The sequence below is a fragment of the Rhea pennata genome, chromosome 5 (genome assembly GCF_028389875.1).
Source record: "Rhea pennata isolate bPtePen1 chromosome 5, bPtePen1.pri, whole genome shotgun sequence".
In the NCBI taxonomy this organism is placed as follows: domain Eukaryota; kingdom Metazoa; phylum Chordata; class Aves; order Rheiformes; family Rheidae; genus Rhea; species Rhea pennata.
In genome coordinates, this window is record NC_084667.1 from 14,102,228 (window position 1) to 14,120,572 (window position 18,345).

Genomic DNA, 18,345 nt, shown 5'->3' on the forward strand with positions numbered 1-18,345 from the left:
GAAGAGATCATAGCATTCAATTGCTGAGATGCAGCCCTAGCTGCAGGGAAGGACGTGTGGCTGGATTCAGTACCTGGCCGAAGGGCCACCGCGCTCCTAAGGTAGTCTTCCTGTGGTGAGGCTGCAGTGTGCTCTGGGTATGCTGATCCCTGAGATTTCTCAAATGCAGGAAGCTCAACTGCATAATTTCTGTGTATGTTTCTTCCGTGTTGCATGATGTGAGATCTGGAAAGTTGTGAAACTTAAATGACTGGAAGCATAGCTGTGAGTCCAATCTTTATCGGACATCGATTAAGAGCAGTTACTGCTGCTGCTTCTAGATTTTGGTCCATATCCTGAGCTGGGCATAGGCAAAAACTTCACTGACTTCAAGCATGTCCACACTGGTCTTGATGTATGGATGTATGTGTATTTTGTATACTCATCCTTGTTTATCTAAAGGTATGTATATGTATTAGGTTAATAGAACATAGAAGTGAAATTAGAAAACATTGGAATTAGTTTCCTCATATGCTCGTATACCTAAAACACCTTATAAACAATTTTTTTAATCAAGACTGATCTTTTCTTTGAATTCGTTGGGTTCCTCACCCTCCCAGAAAGCCTCTGTATTTAAGCAGCATGGAAGATAGCACCACACATGATTATTCATGCTTTTAAATAGCCCACTTAATGTAAAGAAGAAAAACAAAAGAAATTTTATGTTTCTCAGTTAGTAGAGCCGTGATTAGAATGAAACAAGATTGACAACACGCAGCGTTGAAAAACAACTATCAAAAAACCCTCCATACCATAAAATAAGCCTCATATGAAAAATCGACTGTTTCCATAAATATGAACATTATGGATTTAGATAAAAGGATAATGCATAGGAAGTAAAATGTTCTTGCAGCACAACTTAATCGCACTGATTTCTTTGATTTTGCATTTTTGAAATACCAATTATGTTATCATAGAAAGATACGCTTCTCAATATATTTTACAAGTGGTTAAAGCTTGAAAACTACCTCAAATAGTGTTTAAGGAATCAGTCAGCTTTTAAAAATGTATATGCTTATTTTTTTATACAGCTGTTGAATTGGTATTGAATTGATTGTGTTTGATTTAGGTATTTGATTAAGTGAAATTCTAGCTATAATCTGTGGGGAACGTGGATGGAAAAGAAAGGACCTTACCCACATAAGCAACTTCCATTTGAAGTGTTTGTATTCAGAGGGCAGGTATATTCAGGTGATCTTCACTTCTTTTTTCCATCAAATCTGTGAGCTATACTGGGGAGCAATGGGCATAGGGGAAGTGGGGTCATATTGTGTAGAATTTAAAGACCGGAGTTCAGAATTTTGTCATTTTGGATCTGTGCTGCCTGTACACACACGTTCCAGCTGCTTATCTGGGAGAGTAATTTTATTCTTCTGCATCTTTGGTGGATTCATTGCAGTTAGTAAGTATTTGAACTTTCAAATGGGGTGACCATGTTGAGCTAGTTCTGATGGTTTGGCAGGTGGCCGTTTCACGTTAGGCGCATGAGAGAGACCCCAAGGCAGTAGATGGAGCAAAAAGCATGGCCTGGGTTTTATTCTTCCCACTCTGTCCCCACCTACTCCCCAACTGCTATGTTAGGTACCTAGAACTAGAGAAACTCCTTGAGATATATAGAACATATTAGCTTGTTGGAATTCTTTTGAGGACTACCCTGTGCATGTAGAGGGATTTTTTTTATTGCCTTCCTGAGGGTATACTAGATTAATATTGTCAGAAATGCATTGTTCTTTCAGGATTTTTGATGTTTAATCTCTTAATTCTGGATCCAGGTAAAATCCTTATAGATTTATGAGGTATTCATATGCAATACAGAATTATAGATGTAATTCTTACAGATTTAGATATATAATTCAGGTAGACCTCAGAGTGGCACAGTGATACTGTACCTCTTATTTGTGATTATACAGTTTTCCTTGAGTTTACTTTACTTTTATTGAGCTTCCCAAAATATATCTGAGAACAGAATAATCTAGCAAGATTTACAACCAAAGACCATCAAACCTAGTTTTCTTTTGCTTTGTGTGTATTTTCTGCAGCAACAAGTGTACATGTCTCACTGCTTTCCTACAATTGTGTTTAGTTTGTGTTAGTCGATTCTACTCAAATTATTTTACAATCCCATAACTTAAAAAGTTACAGAATTTGTACCTCTGAGGTTTGGGGAATCCTTAGCCAATATAATCAACTTAATTAAAATATTTGGCAATGTAGTATTTCCCCTAATGCATTTTTGTGCTGTTTATCTGTGTGTCTGCATTACTGAGCAGTCTTTTGTTTAGAACCCCTGGGAAGGTGAGTGGGATCCATGGATCATCCTCGCCAACCTTCTGATGCTCATTTTGACCAGGTTGGGGGTAGTTAAAAAAAAAAAAAAAAAAAAAAAAAAAAAATCCATCCTTGAAATCCTCTCCCTGGGAATATGTCTCATTTCCCTTCTGTGCTTTTATCCAAACTTTTAAGTTTTGTTCATTTGGGTCAATTCTCTGTAACCATTTAACTCTGATAACTTTTCTATTTAAATATCTATGTAAATGAAAACTCAAAACTTTGTATCTGGTTGGGTCTGCTTTTTGGGTTACATGTCCTATAACTAGATGTTCCTGAACAGAGAAGCTCAGTAAGTTGATGTGCTGTGTGTCTTCTGCATTTAAGTTACAAAATGGATACAAACTGCAACAAATATTAAAAGGAAAAGCATTGTAAATCCCTCAAGCAGTTGTGCTGTGCATTACCCTGCCATATTATTTGACATAGGTAGCTTTCTTAAAATGCTCTTTTCCCCTTATGTGAGATTTATGCATATTTATACCATTATGTATCTATCTGCTTTGTTTTTGGGGTGTTACAACAGGTTTGGAATGAGCCGTAGATCCCCTGCTTCCATTGACAGGCAGAGCACGCAAACAGATACAGGTGGTAGCGGCAAATCCACACCCAGTTGGCAAAGAAGTGAGGATAGTATCGCTGACCAGATGGGTAGGTAATTAATTTTTTACAGTGAGCAAGTGGTACTAACCACAAGGTGACTTTGGCAATACATTTTTCCATGCAGAGAGAGAACCCTCTTAAGCACTGTTTTCAGTGTCTTTGAAAGTTAACCTTGTTCAACAGAATGAGTAAGTAGATCCTGAGTAAAAACTAGCTTATGTGTCCTTGAGACCTGTGAATGTCACCTGTGGAAGAATTGACATGACTGTGGGACTAAATCTACTGTAATGCTCTTACCTCGGCACACTCTGTCCTCCTTAGAAGCGGTTGGGTAGACACATTTGCTAATTTGTCTTGCTATTGAGGACTTGCTTGACCTCACCTGCACTCCCCAGTGGCTTGGCTTAGTTTAATTTTTTCCTTGGTATGTCTGAAGTGCCTGCGATGCTCCCTTTCAAAAGGTGCTATATAAATGCAAATTGATTGTTTGATCGTTAAAGCTGTAAAAATACCATGTACAAAATGGAAAAAATGCAATTAAAGTTTAAATAGTGAAATAAATCTATAGCTTGGTAGAATCACTTTCCACTAGTGTATACATTTTCACTGCACTTGGCAATTAAGTTGTCAGCTGAGGAAATGTATTAACTATATAAAACAGCTGGGTACTGAGGATCTGCATTGTTAAGCCTTCATTTGGAGTTTCTGCACATAGAACTTTTCCCTGCAGCCATGACTTAAGTATATACCACTCGATAGAAATTTTGTCCTATCCATGAACAGTGCTGATCCAACATCCAGCATGATAAGCATGGTCAAGATCACTACATTTTTTCCCCCCACCTTTGTTACCATAAATTAAGCAGAACTTTGCTTTTTCCATCCTTACCTGTATACGTGATTATTTACTGTGTCACAGCTCTTTATTTTCTCTACTTAAATGGGCTAGTATTGAATGCAGAGTAGTGATCAGTGAGTTCAGCAAGAGTTTGATAAGAGAAAATGGGATCTTCAGATTCTGGAGAGATACTTTGCTCCAGGACTGTCAGGACCTCACTGAGCTGTGCCTGCTTATTGAAGCTGTCTGTCATTCCCTCCCCTACAGCTTCTCCCCTGTCCCCCCGCACTACTTCTCACCTAGAAAGCTGTGATTATACTGATCTGCAATTCTCATTTTGACAGAATGATTTTTAATCGCATATGTTTTGATACTGTTGTGATGGTAACGGCATATGTAAAACTGATCTTTTGCTCAGCATTACTTTTGCAGACCAATAGTTGTGTGTTGGTGCTGGCACTGAACAAACCTGACAGCAAATCCTCTTCTGGAATGTCAAATGTCACCATATTAGCAAAACAAATAACTAAGCCTATAAAAAGCAGGGAAAATTGCGTGGAAGAAAAGATGGCTCCGACATTTGTCAAAGGCAGAGAAATGCATACTGACATATAATCCTATATTTTATCTCTTGTGTATTGTCCTGCATTCAGAGTGTCCCACTTGGAAGCCACGTCTCTGACTGGAGACTTTATTGCCAGTCTGGTGAATCTAGGTAAAAGTTTGGTTCACTGCCAAATAAGCACATTTCCACTTGAGATACTCTGTCTCAAGCTAAATAAGTAAGTAGGGCACTAGGTGCAGTCAGTTCACGTGCACACACTCCTTCCTGGCCCAGCCTTAGCTACGGAAGACCTAGGTTGTTTGTGCACCAGCACTGCTTGTTTTCACTTGCCAGAGGGAATCAAGTGAGTTTGGTTAAGAAGTGAGTTATGCTGCAGATCAAGATTAACAAGCCATGACTGTGTTGGGGAAAGTTTTTACGGAACTGCTGGCTACCATAGGTATTGTTAAGTATTCGATGTTCATAAGCACATAGACTACTTAAAAGCTGCATTTTAGAAATGCAGAATATTCCGTAAACTTCGGAGAGAAGATCCATGTAAAGAAATACAACCAAGAAAGTTTATTTTTAAGTACTGACTTTTGGCTCTGAGAAGGTGAATAACTACTGGAGAGGCTGTGCCTGAATATCCTATAAGTCTCCATAGTTACATCCGAGGAAAAAACGAGCTTAATTGGCATAGAGCACTCTTGGGGTGCTCATGTAAGGTGGCTGACTGGTTTGAACTCAGTCTACCAGTACCTGGTTTAGTTTAGTAGTGCTTCTTTCTTTTGTAGATCTATGCGGTTCCACATTCACAGCCATCAATTTGTAAGGGAATACTGTGTTTTCTACAGATGTTTCTTCTATTTCTTCAATGAAAAGTGAATGTTTAGCTTACCTTAGCTTACTTCAAGAAACGTGGTGCTTGTATTGGAGAAAAACATATGCATATAAGTGATCACTGTGGATTTTTGCTGTTAATGTCCTGCCTTGCGTGGAATACTGCTTAAGGAAAGCTGGATCTTAATATTTTTTTAAAATCTCTTATCCTCAGACAATGCACATGTAGAGATACAATGTTTACACACTGTGAAAGTGAATATTCCTCTGTTATAATGTTGTGATCCAGCCCTTTTAGACAACTGGGACATGATGCTCTTCAGGTTGTTCTGATAAAAGCCAGGGTGCTTTCTGCTGATTTTTTGTGAAGTCGTACTGATTTACGCCAGGCAGGAATGAGCCCGCACTTACTCACCTGTGTTTTGTCATGATACATATTTTTCATTTGGAATGAATTTCTTGTTAGATGACCAAAGTTTTTCACTTATAGTAGTAGTAGTGGCAAATTGCAATGTAAAGTTAGTTCATGCATTTTCTTAGTTTGTTACACTGCATACACTCTTCAGTACGTCATTGTATGCTGTATTGCAGAACCAACATGTCATCTCCCAGCAGTATCAAAAGTACTGCCATCCTTCAGAGAAAGTCCCAGTGGAAGACTGATGAGACAGGATCCTGTGGTTCACTTGTCTCCAAATAAGCAGGGTCATGTAAGTTACTTAAAAAAAAAAAAAAAAAAAATCATTTAATGTTTTACTCCTGATCCTAGAAAATAAGCATGTCAGCTCTTGATACAGAAAATGTGGTTCAAAGTTATGTTTGGAGTGTCAGTTAAAAGAACAACAACCAACCAAACAAAAAAAAAACACACGAAACTTAAATCCTATTTAGAATATGGAGAAAGCAGCAGAGCAGATCTGTTGCTTTCTGTATCTTACAGAAGCTAAGCACAGCCTTTGAAAGTATTAACAATTTTTTCTTGCCAGTTGAACAGCAATTTTTCATCTCTTGTCATAAGTAGAGGGTTTGTAGGAGTTTTGGTTACACCTACAATAAGTTTCCTTTGCAAATCCATGGCTACTTCTAGACCTCTTGCATGAAATTTGAAGTTTACAAATACACTATATATGGCAAGACTCAGAAAGTTGCTGTTTTCTGATAATGATCATCTTGCATTTATTTTTGTTACTGTATTTTCTCAACTTTCCTCATCTAGAGTAACTCTCATTTCCTTTAAGTATAACCTATCTTGCACTCTTTTGGAAGAGTTTTTCCTGAAAAGTCCACTGGAATCCCACTGAAGTGTCTTTCTTGCTTAATCTGTATGTTTAATTTCTACACGGAAAACTGTGTGTGTGTGTGTCTGTTTCCAGAGTTATGCGCACCTTTTTGGTGACTGCCAGTTCATGATTCATGCACTAAATGTTCATTAAGGTAGAAATGTCTTGAAAATCACTTAAGTCACCAGAATTAAAAAAAAAAAAAAAAGACTGTTGTCTACTGTATCAAATCATTTGTTTCTTTGTTAGATTGTACAAAATTATAAAATAGAATTGTGTTGCGTGATTATACTGAAAGTACTGATTACATTTATTTGGGTGCAAGAAGTAAGTCCTTCGTTGGTTGCTATTTGTTCTTTGCTTCTGCTTATCAGCATTCTTTTTTCAAAACAATTGGCCCTCTTGCTTTTAGGTTATTAGTTCATAACACACCCTTTTATTAAAAAATTAAAAACTATGCTTATACTCTTGGGAGCACAAACTTTTTTTTATTTAGATTGACCTGTTTTTCATATTTGAACATATAGCAGTGTAATGTATGTCATTCACTTGCATTCAGAATGTAGCACTGGAAATACTCATGTTGCATTCTTCTCGCTTAGTCAGTGCTAATGTTCGTTATGTAGACAGATGGACAGGGGGAGTGATACAGTCCCCAGTGAAGAACAGTAGCTCTTTGACTGGAGACATCTAGCAGTCCAGATCGGCTTAATATTCCTCCTGTTTTTCTGTAAGTTCTTGCTCTAGTACAGTGAGAAACCTAGGATGACAAGGTTTCTTGCTCTGGGTATATCCATTCCCTATTTTCCCACTTTTCCTATGAAAACAGAAGCTATCAGAATACCTCATCTTTGATATTTGGCCTTGATCTCTGCCCCTGTCTGAGTTGTTTGCTAAACCTGCATGTACAGACATTATAGATTGTATAGATGATCAGAGCATCGATGAATTGTTCAGATAGGAACTAAAGTTAAAAAATTCAGAGGGACATAAATACTTCAAAGGTAGATCACTAAAGGATGAATGAATGGCAAAAATTTCTCTCTGTGATGAGTTACTCCACAAATGCCCACTTCAGAATTGAAGACTGTCAGTTTTTTCAGTTTCTTCATAGCAGCTAGCTCTCACCAGTGACAGTGCTCAAGTCAGACACTGGGGTGGCCTGGTGGAACAGTTTCAGAGCACTGCGTTAAAGTTCCATTTCTTGCAATTCTGTCATCTTGGAAGATGATTTCAGACAGTTAAATGATATTTCAGTGGTCATTTGCAAAGGACACTTCTGTTGAGGAGTGAATACACATAACAGAAAAGGGTAAGAGGAGCAGTGGGTGTTTTACCTGCTTTAAACTTTTGATAAGTGATTGAATTCTTAAAATAATGTATGCTTTCTGTGGCTTAGTTGAGTTTCATGTCCTAAACTATGGACTCTTAAAATATGGAATATATCAAGTGTACTAGCTATAAACCAAGCTGAAGTCCGAACAACTCATGTTGGAAATAGAAACAGCTGATTTCCTTGGCTGTGCTGAGCTGAACTGTACTTCAAAGCAAATGATGTGAAATATTTGGGGACAAAATGTAAATAACTCTGGCTTTGAAGAGTTCAGACATGGCTTCCAAATCTTTATGAAAGGTTTTTATGTGGATCCAGAACAGTGTACTGAACTGAGATGAAATTTTTTGAGTTTTAAGGTAATCTCCTCAAAGTATCTATCCTGTACCCAAAAGCAGAGATCCAATTGTGCAGTGGTGACTTTTATCACTCTTTTCTCCTCTTCTTCCCACCCCCATTGCTGTAATCCTGAAATAAACCTACAGGTGTGTTTTTTGGATTGTTTTTTTTCTGTAGTCTGACAGCCACTACTCCAGCCATTCCAGCAGCAATACTCTCTCCAGCAACGCCTCTAGTGCTCACAGTGATGAGAAGTGGTATGACAGTGGAGAGCGCACTGAATCAGAGCTGAACAGCTACAACTACCTTCAAGGGACTTCTGCTGACAGTGGCATAGATACCACTTCCTACGGACCTAGCCACGGCAGCACTGCCTCTCTGGGAGCAGCAACATCTCCCCGGACAGGGCTAACGAAAGAGAAAGTGGCTCCACTGTGGCACAGCTCCAGTGAAGTGGTCTCCATTGCAGACAGGACATTAGAAAAGGAGAGCCACATAGACCGAAAGGCTGAGTCTTCACTAAGTCTGGATATTCACAGCAAGAGTCAACCAGCCTCCAATCCTCTAACAAGAGAGAACAGTGCTTATAGTCTTAGTGATGCCGTCTCACACACAAGGTAATTTTCGCCTGTTAAGAGATCGATGACCTGCTGTGCACTGATTTTCCCTTTCTCACTCTCTAGCCTATCAAAAGTGACAAATGGGTGTTGAGGAAAGGTTTATACATATTTTAATCAGTGGTTTGAAACATCTCAGTGTGTAAGCATGCTTGAAACTATCTTTGGTCTTTGCATCTGCTGCTGCATATAATGCTAAAGAGCATCAAGGAGAACATTTCTTGCTGCTACTATTAAACTAACGTAAGCCTTTTGTGTGATGTGTTTATAAGGAATAACTTACCAGTACTGGTAAGTTCATAGACTGACCAGAAAGGAGATCAGTCCATTTTAATAATACTGTTTGCAGAATTCTTCATTAATTTTAGAAGTAGGTGTTTAAGATGTTTTGCGTTCCTGTTCCTCCTACCCTATCTTTTTCTTTAGAAATCTGCTAGGAATCAGTATGATCAAATACCAAAAGTAAGCTGTTAGGAGTAGAAGTTGCTGGGAGTGCTGGCACACACATATAGTACATATTCTTCTGCAGTGTGTGGGTATGACACGTTACAGTCATCTTCCCTCTTCCACTCAGTTTTGCCATTTGTAAAAATGCAGATAGCAAGTACAGGCATAAAGTACTCGAACACCGTAGACCAAAGATACTCACTGACTTCACAAGTTGAGCAGAGTTGTTAGATGCAGAAAATATTTCAGACCGTATACCTAATCAGTTTTCCAAAATGTATTCAGCATGCTTTTTGAAAAATATTCATACCATATCATAGTAGCGAAAAAAACCCACTCCTCTTAGGAAGCTGCGTGATCATCTTGATTGGCCTTGCAGAGGCTGGCCTTTACGTTTTTATTGCTAAGACATCTATTTTGAGTGTGCAGCTACAATACCTACAGACTGAAAGTCTGAAGCATTTTTTGCCCAACTTTTTGAGCAGAGGTGCATTTAGGCAAGGCTGGATGTTTATCAGTCAGTTTAACAGCTCCTGATACAGTAGCTGCAAATAGAGGTCGTCACAGAGACAGTAATGTAGTGAACTGTCTCCTTGTGCTTTGTCATGGTAATTTTGACTGAAGATTCTGTTATTGGTGGTCTAGTTCTGGTTTTCTGCATCTTTAGGCCATTTTAGGCACTGAAGTTAGTATTCATTTGGTGTAAATTCTATCCAGTGCTTTGAATCTGATGTTTCTAGCAGGTATGGATACATGAAGGACCTGAGCAAGTCCATAGAGAATGCTATGCACAAGAATTTGGTTGAAATTTAGGCCATCTTAATATATGCCCCTTTCTTGGATGTAAAAATCCATGTGGTGTTACCTACAGTGCTATACCTTTTATTTTAAGACAGGCATGTTTATATGCATTTCTTCTCGGTGTTCATTAGAATTCACCAAGTGCCCTGCAGTACTTTTCTGAATTAAATGTTGTCTGATGTAACTGGCGGCCATTGTAAATGTGAGAACCTTAAAATGCTGATTGTGATAAAGCCAGTAGCATTTCAATTTGGAAGCAGTTTTTTGGAAAGGACTAAAAGAAGCTTGGAAACTTTGTGTACAACTACTAGAAGCGTTATTTCAAAGGTGTACCTAGTAGGAATAATATGTTTGTACATCTGAGGCTCTGGTTTCCACCTCTCTGGTCACCACATTAGGGTTAATTCATTTGCAAGAGTAAAAAAGCCAGGAAAACTTAGTAAAAAGAAACATGATATCTTCACGGGGCAGACACACTGTGACATCTCTCATCTTTATCCTTCATGGATGTACTTTGCAACTTGATTGCAGGCTTAGTCTAAGATGTTGTTTCATTGATAATTTGTTATATGATAACATTATGTCTCCAAATGTGGGATGTTCTCTGGTTTATTTGGCTTCCCCTGTTATTTCTCTAATGATGCTGAATTGGTTTGTTTCTCTACATGGTTTTTCAGACTTGTTGAATTTTCCAGATAAAGGTTCTTCAGGTTTTATGCTAAATACAACAGTTTTGTTCTGTTTCATTTAAAATGAGATTTAAAAAAATGTGACTCTTTATAAAGAAGAGCAGCAATCTGTAGAATGCATGAGACATGGTACTTGTGGGAAACTGCAGTCCTTGCACCCTCATCATTTAATCTGGAGGAGAAAAGACAAACCAAATTGTATTCCTTCTCTATTATATAATAACTGTTGACTACTAGAAGATGTGTTTGATACCTCAGAATAATGCAAAGGCAGTTGGGGCTAAAAAGCTTTCACTGTTTCTCATGGCATTCTCAGTTGGTGGTTACACACGCAACAGCCAGGCTGGCCCAGGGAGAGCCTAGCTCCAGCTGGTTGCTCCCAGCTCTCCATCACTCTGTCTATTATGTAGACACAACAGCTAGTTCAGGGAGCTGATCAAGCTGGAAAATGAAGCTTAAAAAAAAGTTATTGGTGGGGGCTTTGTTTTTGTTTTTGCTTTTTTCCTCCAGTCCAGTCAGTTCCCTGTCCCGTTGACTTTGCAGCTTCCCAGATAATTAGGCTGACCCAACAGGAGGATGCAGCAAGGGCATGGGAAGGAGGCAAGGGTGGGTTAAACTGGCACTTCAAAAACGTAGCCACAGTTTTATGCTTCAAAAAAGTGACAGAGGAGAGAATAAAAGATGACTCTGAACAAGGTGCTTTTAGTGAGAAAGGAACAGCTTAATTGTTGTATTTCTCTATCAGTTTCTAAATTGTTATCCTTCATCACTTATCACTTTTTACCTTTTGCCTGTGGGTGCCAGAACGTCTGTAACATCTTTACAACTGGGATTTTAAGCAAGAAGAAAAGCAATTTAGCCCTAAAGAGAACTTAGTGACAAAAGAAAAGAAAATAACCACAAATCAGAGTGTTTGTGTCTTTAGAAGACAAGAGCAATAATTAGCGTTCAGATCATTTGATGGTGCATAAAAGAACTTGTACCTGAGAATTGGTGGCAAAATGTAAATTATAGTGATTAACTTTTACAGCAGTGCTTCTGGCTGGGTTTTATTTTCCTTCTCCACTCTCATTCCCAAAGTCCTTCCTGATGATTGTGCAGATTTCTCACAGGATCCCAAGAGAATTGCATTATGTAGGGCAGTAATTATACAGAATCATTATAGCTGAATATCATTAAATGAAGCCATATGCGCTGATGGCATGAATTTCCTAGGGAAAAAAAAAATAAACTTTCATTTCCACCTTAACAATATGGTGTCTTATGGTCCTCTTGTATTAAAACCTAAAAGAAAAGCACTGATATTTCCAATCCATTATATTTCTAATTACTTATATTTTTAATATAATTAATGATTGTGAAATACTTTTATGAGTGGCTTATATGAGGTTCTTTTTGCAGATTATCATGTGGTATCTGGAGGAGGGTTATTTTTTGTTCTTGTATGTTTTGGGGTGGAGATGTTGAGGGTTTTTTTTGTTTTGTTTGGGGGGGAGGGTTGTAATTGATTCTTTACTGTTTCCATAATCAGACTGGGAGGTGGGAGACCAACAGTGGCAAAAAGCTCGCTCTCTATCCTGAGAATATGACTGTATTCCTTTCAGATAGAATCAAGCTAATCCAGGAGTCTGCTGCAGTAGTAGGAATCCTCTCCCTCCCTCCTGGGGCTAAATCCTGCAGTAACTTGCCATTACTACCAGAACGCTGCAGCTCCTGCTTAGTTTACACAGCATTTATCCAAAGCCTTTTGCTCTCCAAAAATACTCTCGGTTAACAGGAGTATCTCATTATCTGTCAGTATGGTATTGACTTACTTGCGTTAACTTGTAGGATAAAGAAAGCTTCAGTCATACCCACAATTCGGCACATAGTTCCTGGAGCAGCGGGATATCCTGCCAAAATACTATATTGGAAAACTACAGCTCTGAATACCCAATCTACTTTAATAAAAACATATTAAAAACAATGCTAATTTTCTTGCTCATCTGCCCTGGCTGCTCTTGGCATATATTATACATAATATATATTACAATAAATAACATAATATGTAATGTTCATATAATAGAATGTATAATATGCAATATATAATATGTGATACAATAACTATTACAATAATTATATCACCTATTATTATATTATTATAATATGTATAATAATGGAGAGAGAGATTTTTATCTAGAGCACTCTGAACATTGTTTTTTGCTCTCTTTGCTATAACATCTCTATAGTAATACTGAGGATCAAACATTTTTAACTTTTCTAGGAATTACTAGTTTCTGTCAGCAAATTGTTCCTCACAAATAGCAATTCCTTGAGAATTACCTCATGGTATTAACAAATTTTGGAATATGTGTCCGAACAAAAGGTATCTCCAGTTCTGGCAAATATTTTGGGGGAGGAGTAATTGAAAAAAAATATATGGGATTCTTTTCTTTTTAAGATGCACGTCTTCCCCAGTTTCTGGTGTTTTAATTTTGCAATGATGATGCCTTGCAGATGGGACTGGTTTACTCAGCATGTGTAGGAGTTTTCTTTCTGTATTTAAAAAGAAGAGAGAAGGGGATGAGGTCCCTAGATCGTATTTTCCTCTGCTTTCTTGGTATAAAATGTGTTTGCTTGCATCTGTCACAAATACAAAGGTTGTAATGTGCAGTGTCAGATATATGGGATTGATGGAACAAACTGTAGGGGCCAGACTGGGAAAATATAGTTTCATTATTTGCAGGATAAGAATAAAGCTGCCTTCTTTGGTAAAGGCCTTTCAAATTTACATATTAAAAAAAATCTTTAAAATGTATATTACTGTGATTTGAGTTGCATACATCTGAGAAGATGCATCTTTCCTCTGATGTGAAGGGCTGCACAGCCATTTCAGGCTGCGGGAGCTGGTGCTACTTGAGGTGGGAAGACTACCGTCCGCTTCAGCACCTCATGAAATCCACAGCACTTCATTGTTGGGATTCATGGTGCTTAGCTTTAGCCATCTGAAAAGGAAACATGTAGTTGAAGATCATTTTTGAGACTCCATCTGTTGTCAATGGAGAGCAGATCGTATTTCTCCCCATCTATCTGTGACATCTAATTTAGGAGGAGGAGAATAATCTCCTGGTATTATTTTTCTCCCCATTGACTACAGCAGGAGCTAGACAAGTGGCATAGATTAGATAACTGACTTCTGTAAGACTAAATAAATGTAGATGAGATTATTTTCACAGGTAGTGGCATGCATTTAACCTTAAATTTACTTTCTGTAATTATTTCAGTAACAGAAGGAGACATGAAAATGCATTGTTTTATTAAAATATGAGAATTGAAGAGTTTGTTATTAAGCTTAGAATGAAGAGACCATTCAATGACTTTATTCAGCCTTCCTGCTATTTGTTTTTCCTCTGTTAGAAGCTGTTCTTCATCACAAGACTGTCTTGAAACCATCTGTTTCGAATGCTTTCTTTGCAGCATTGGATATAGGGGAAAATGTGCATAAATTCTATAGAGAACTGATAGAAAACTAATCTTAAAAGGTATCATGATATTTCAGTACTAAACCTGTGCAGGAAGTTTTGCTCTAACTGTTCTGCTGTACTGAGAGAAGCCTGACCTCTTAAGTGATGTAGTAAGATAACAGTAGGTATGTCTTAAACCCTAATGCTCCTGGTTTATGCAAGTCATGCGAGATTTTCTCATCAGCATAAATAAAACCTAGCTCCCTTCTAAAGCCCCTCTAGTCTTCCAGGCAATAAGGTACAGTTAATCATCCTGACTCTTAGCATTTTCTGTCTAGGGAAACTGTGGTACATATTAGAAACCCACTGAAAAACAGCTCAATTTCTGTGAGAGTGGATTTTGCAAATGTTAGCTGCCTTTCTGTCAAAGTCCAAGAAATGCTCTTCCCAAAGATGTATGGGTTTCTTCTTTGATTTGTTGTGACATCTTGAAGAGATGTTTCCTGTTGCTTAACTTCCTTCAAAATATATTGTGTTCTACACCCAGGAATTTCAACGAGAAATTGGGCTTGAGTTCTTTTGTTAATTCAACTATAATCTTTTGTATTTCTCTTAAGCTTCCCAACCACTGTATATCTTAGATTTCCTGTCCATAACGGAAGTGTGTGATGTGCTCGGTCCTTAGAGATTGTTTATGAAGGCTTTCATTATTATGGGAGATGAGTGTTTTTTTTTTTTAATAAAACCCTAGTGGAAGAACATTGAGAGCAAATTTTTTTTCTACTCCATGTGCTATTGATAAGAGTCACATTTTGTGTTCCGGAGTTTTGCTTTAAAAATGGTTACACGAGATGCCTGCATATACATTTAAGGCAAGTTTTTTCCTCTATGCTTCTTTCACAGTACCATGAGCTCACGACACTCTGCCAGCCCTGTTGTTTTCACCAGTGCCAGAAGTTCACCTAAAGAAGAACTTCATTCTGCTACTTCTCCACAGCTCGCACCTTCTTTCTCCTCCTCCTCCTCTTCCTCATCTGGTCCTAGGACTTTCTACCCTCGCCAGGGTGCTACCAGCAAGTATCTGATTGGATGGAAAAAACCTGAAGGGACAATAAACTCCGTAGGGTTTATGGATACAAGAAAGTAAGAGTGCATTTTGGTTTTCTTGTTTGATTATTAGTGTTACATGTAAAGAAGCATTGATATCTGTGACACTTCCTAATACAGAAAAGCTCCAAGCTTTAATAGAATGCTTGTTGTTCTGTAGAATTTAATCCTTAATCTAGAATTCTGTAGTTAGGCTTAAATATCTGATAGTTGACTAATCTTATCCTCCATTGATTTATATAATTAAAATATATATATATATATATATATATATATATATATATATATATATTTCCAGAGAGCTGTATGGTTTTCAACCCTGTTAAATTTTATAGACTCTTTCCTTGGGAATTCTTAAAGGTGACTCCAAAATGTTATTTGAGCAAACATGAAGAGTTGCCTTAACACAGAGGGCAAATTCTTCTGTAGGCCTTTTATCTGTGTATTGATACTGTTCTTAGTATAAATTAGCTCTGTGTCACAGTGTTGCCTCAGTTAGATTGCTGCCAGTATCCTGCCACACCAAATTAAAGCAAGCTAAGGTATCTCTGCATTACCTGTGTAACCATCTCTTCCAGAATGGAAGTAGAGAAGCAACTTTGTAGTAAATCAGCCAGTAGTCTTTAAGTCTAGCATGACTTGGAAAGGAGGTGGTTGGGAGAGTACATTTAGAAATATTCAACTATTCATGGCTTTTATTGAATAAATACTGTTTTCATAGATGATGCCAATAACTGGCCATCAAAAGGAGGTGTTGAAATTTTATGAAAGCTGCATTAAAAAAAGCCAGTTAAAGAATTAGGAAACTTGGTGATTTGTTACTTTGTGGTTCATTTAAGAAGTTTGGGTTTTGTACAGAACATACATTGTTTTAATAGATTCAGTCTTTTATTAGGAAAGCCTATTATAACAACCTTTCTATGTATTGTAAGCAGATGCTTTTAACAAATTTATTCTTTCAACAAGTATTCATTAACATAAGGCTCTGCTGTATTATGCAAGACTCCTTCCCTCCTCTATGCCCCTACCTCAGTTTCCTCTGTGAAAATCTCGAGGATGCCATAATTCTTGTTTCATTCATGCCTCCTGCCCCAGGGCTTTGAGACCTGAATGTGTCTGTTCCGTTTCGTTTAAGACGTCACCAGAGTGATGGCAATGAAATGGCCCACCCTCGGCTGCGTGCATCAGCAAGAGATCTGCGAGCATCACCAAAACGAGCATCCAAGCCCACTGTTGAAGAGGAGCTGAAGAAACTGATAGATCTTGATAGCCCAACACCTGAATCTCAAAAGAATTTTAAGGTATGTTGAAGAGAGTCTATCATCCGAATAGCTCTTTTCGCAGTGAGAACTGAGAACAGCTGAAGAGCGATGGGCAGATCCTCTTCTGATATAAGTCACAGTTCCATTGGTACTATTTAAATCTATACTTTACAAGAATTTGATTCCTGAATTTGTTGCTGCCCAGGCATATCACTAATACTGAAGAAAGCTTCACAATTTGGAAAATGTGAAAGCTATGAAGCTGTAAGACTTCTGTGTAGAAAATACTGAGTTCTTGCAAAGCAGTCAGTGTTCTTTCTTAAGCAGCTTTCTTAGTGCTTTACATTGTTGGACAAAGTTTCTCATGGTGTATTTTTTTTTCCTTTCTCATACATAACAGGAAGATAAAATCAAGACGTGAGTTTTCTGAATGCTCATCATTGACAAAAATTCATGTGTTTGCCATAGATGTATCTGCTGGAGGAAAATATTTGGGAAACAGTTTCATTATTCCAGTCACTGCAATATAATGGCAGTTTTGCGTGCAAATTTGTAGAGACTAACATACCTAATGCAAAGAACATTTAGGACTGCTGGCTTGTGGGGGGGGGGAGGGAAATAGGTTGTCTTATGCATTTGAATTGTTCTTCCTCTCTGATTACAGCACTAAGCAGTGATGCGTTGACAGTATTGAACATCCTTGCAATAAGCCTGCCTTCGTGCTTCTCTGATCGTGTTACTGTACAAGGACCAAGAATGTTCCTAAATTTAAAATTCTGTATAAATATCAACTTAAAAGCATTTCCTAAGGTTTCATCATGTGTATAAAAACTTAAAGGTTTTTATGTAAATATTAAAAATTCCATCATTTTCAAGAGAATGCCTTGATTTCTGTAGTCATTATGTACTAAGTCAATGCCTAACAGCTCAGACTCATCATCTAGGGCCCAAATGGTTCCACAGCAACCACACAGAAGAGAGAGCTTGCAACTTGTTTCTCTGCTTGTAAAAATCCAAAGAGGCTTATTAAAACTTTTAAGTACTATGTTCCCTGTACAGATCTTTCCTCCAGCCTTGTTCGTAATATCTAAAATAAAAGTATTGCCCATGGCAATAGATTCTTTTGGGGTTTTGGGGGGAGAGTGTAAGGATTGCATTTTGGGGGAGGTTTTTTTGGTTGATTGGTTGACGTTTTTTGCTTGTAGTAGTTCTGTGAGGGGAGTGAGACATGGGCGATGGGAACATATGTGGGTTATTTTAAGCAAAGGAATTGTTCTCATTCCAAAAACATCTGCTGCTTTTGAAGAAGTAACCTGAAGGCCATGAACAGTGTGTATTTCCCAAGTTTGTTGTTTTCCTGCTTTGGGGTCAGTGAATCATTGCTTATCCTAATCTTTATTTTCTAGTGACTCTGGCAAGTATGTTGGCTCAGGCTATGCTCTGATAAATCTCAGCAAGTTACTAGCATCCTATCACACTGACAAATCAAATATTGTTCTGATGTTCTAGGCTGAAGTTTTATGTGCCTTTTTATCATCTTCTATCTTTCTATCTATTTACCTATTTTTAATGTATTATATCTTATCAGATAAGTCACTTTTCTTGTTCTCTCCTCTCTGGTTGCTGTGTATCAGAAGGCAATTCCTACTCATATTGCCTCTCCTATGTCAGATGTTCATATCTGTGCTATCTTGTAGTTTAACAGTCTGGTATTAATTGGTGGTTCTAGTTCTTAATTCTCGAATAGACTTCGAATTCTTTAAGTAAACTATAGGGCCCTCAAGTAAAGAGTGTGTGACTTGGTATCTCTTTCTTTTCCTTCTCCTTCATCA

The 18,345-nt window shown here is 37.8% G+C and overlaps 1 protein-coding gene across 4 annotated transcripts in view; it reads left to right on the plus strand.

Moving 5' to 3' along the window:
* SIPA1L1 (signal induced proliferation associated 1 like 1) overlaps positions 1 to 18,345 on the plus strand; it is a 210,270-nt gene that overhangs the window by 181,151 nt on the left and 10,774 nt on the right. For all 4 annotated transcript variants that reach the window (XM_062576476.1, XM_062576479.1, XM_062576478.1 and 1 more), the window contains 5 exons: positions 2,894 to 3,018; positions 5,787 to 5,905; positions 8,325 to 8,764; positions 15,048 to 15,287; positions 16,387 to 16,552. In XM_062576476.1, the coding sequence (XP_062432460.1) occupies positions 2,894 to 3,018; positions 5,787 to 5,905; positions 8,325 to 8,764; positions 15,048 to 15,287; positions 16,387 to 16,552 (1,090 nt within the window). The remainder of the gene's footprint in view (positions 1 to 2,893; positions 3,019 to 5,786; positions 5,906 to 8,324; positions 8,765 to 15,047; positions 15,288 to 16,386; positions 16,553 to 18,345) is intronic.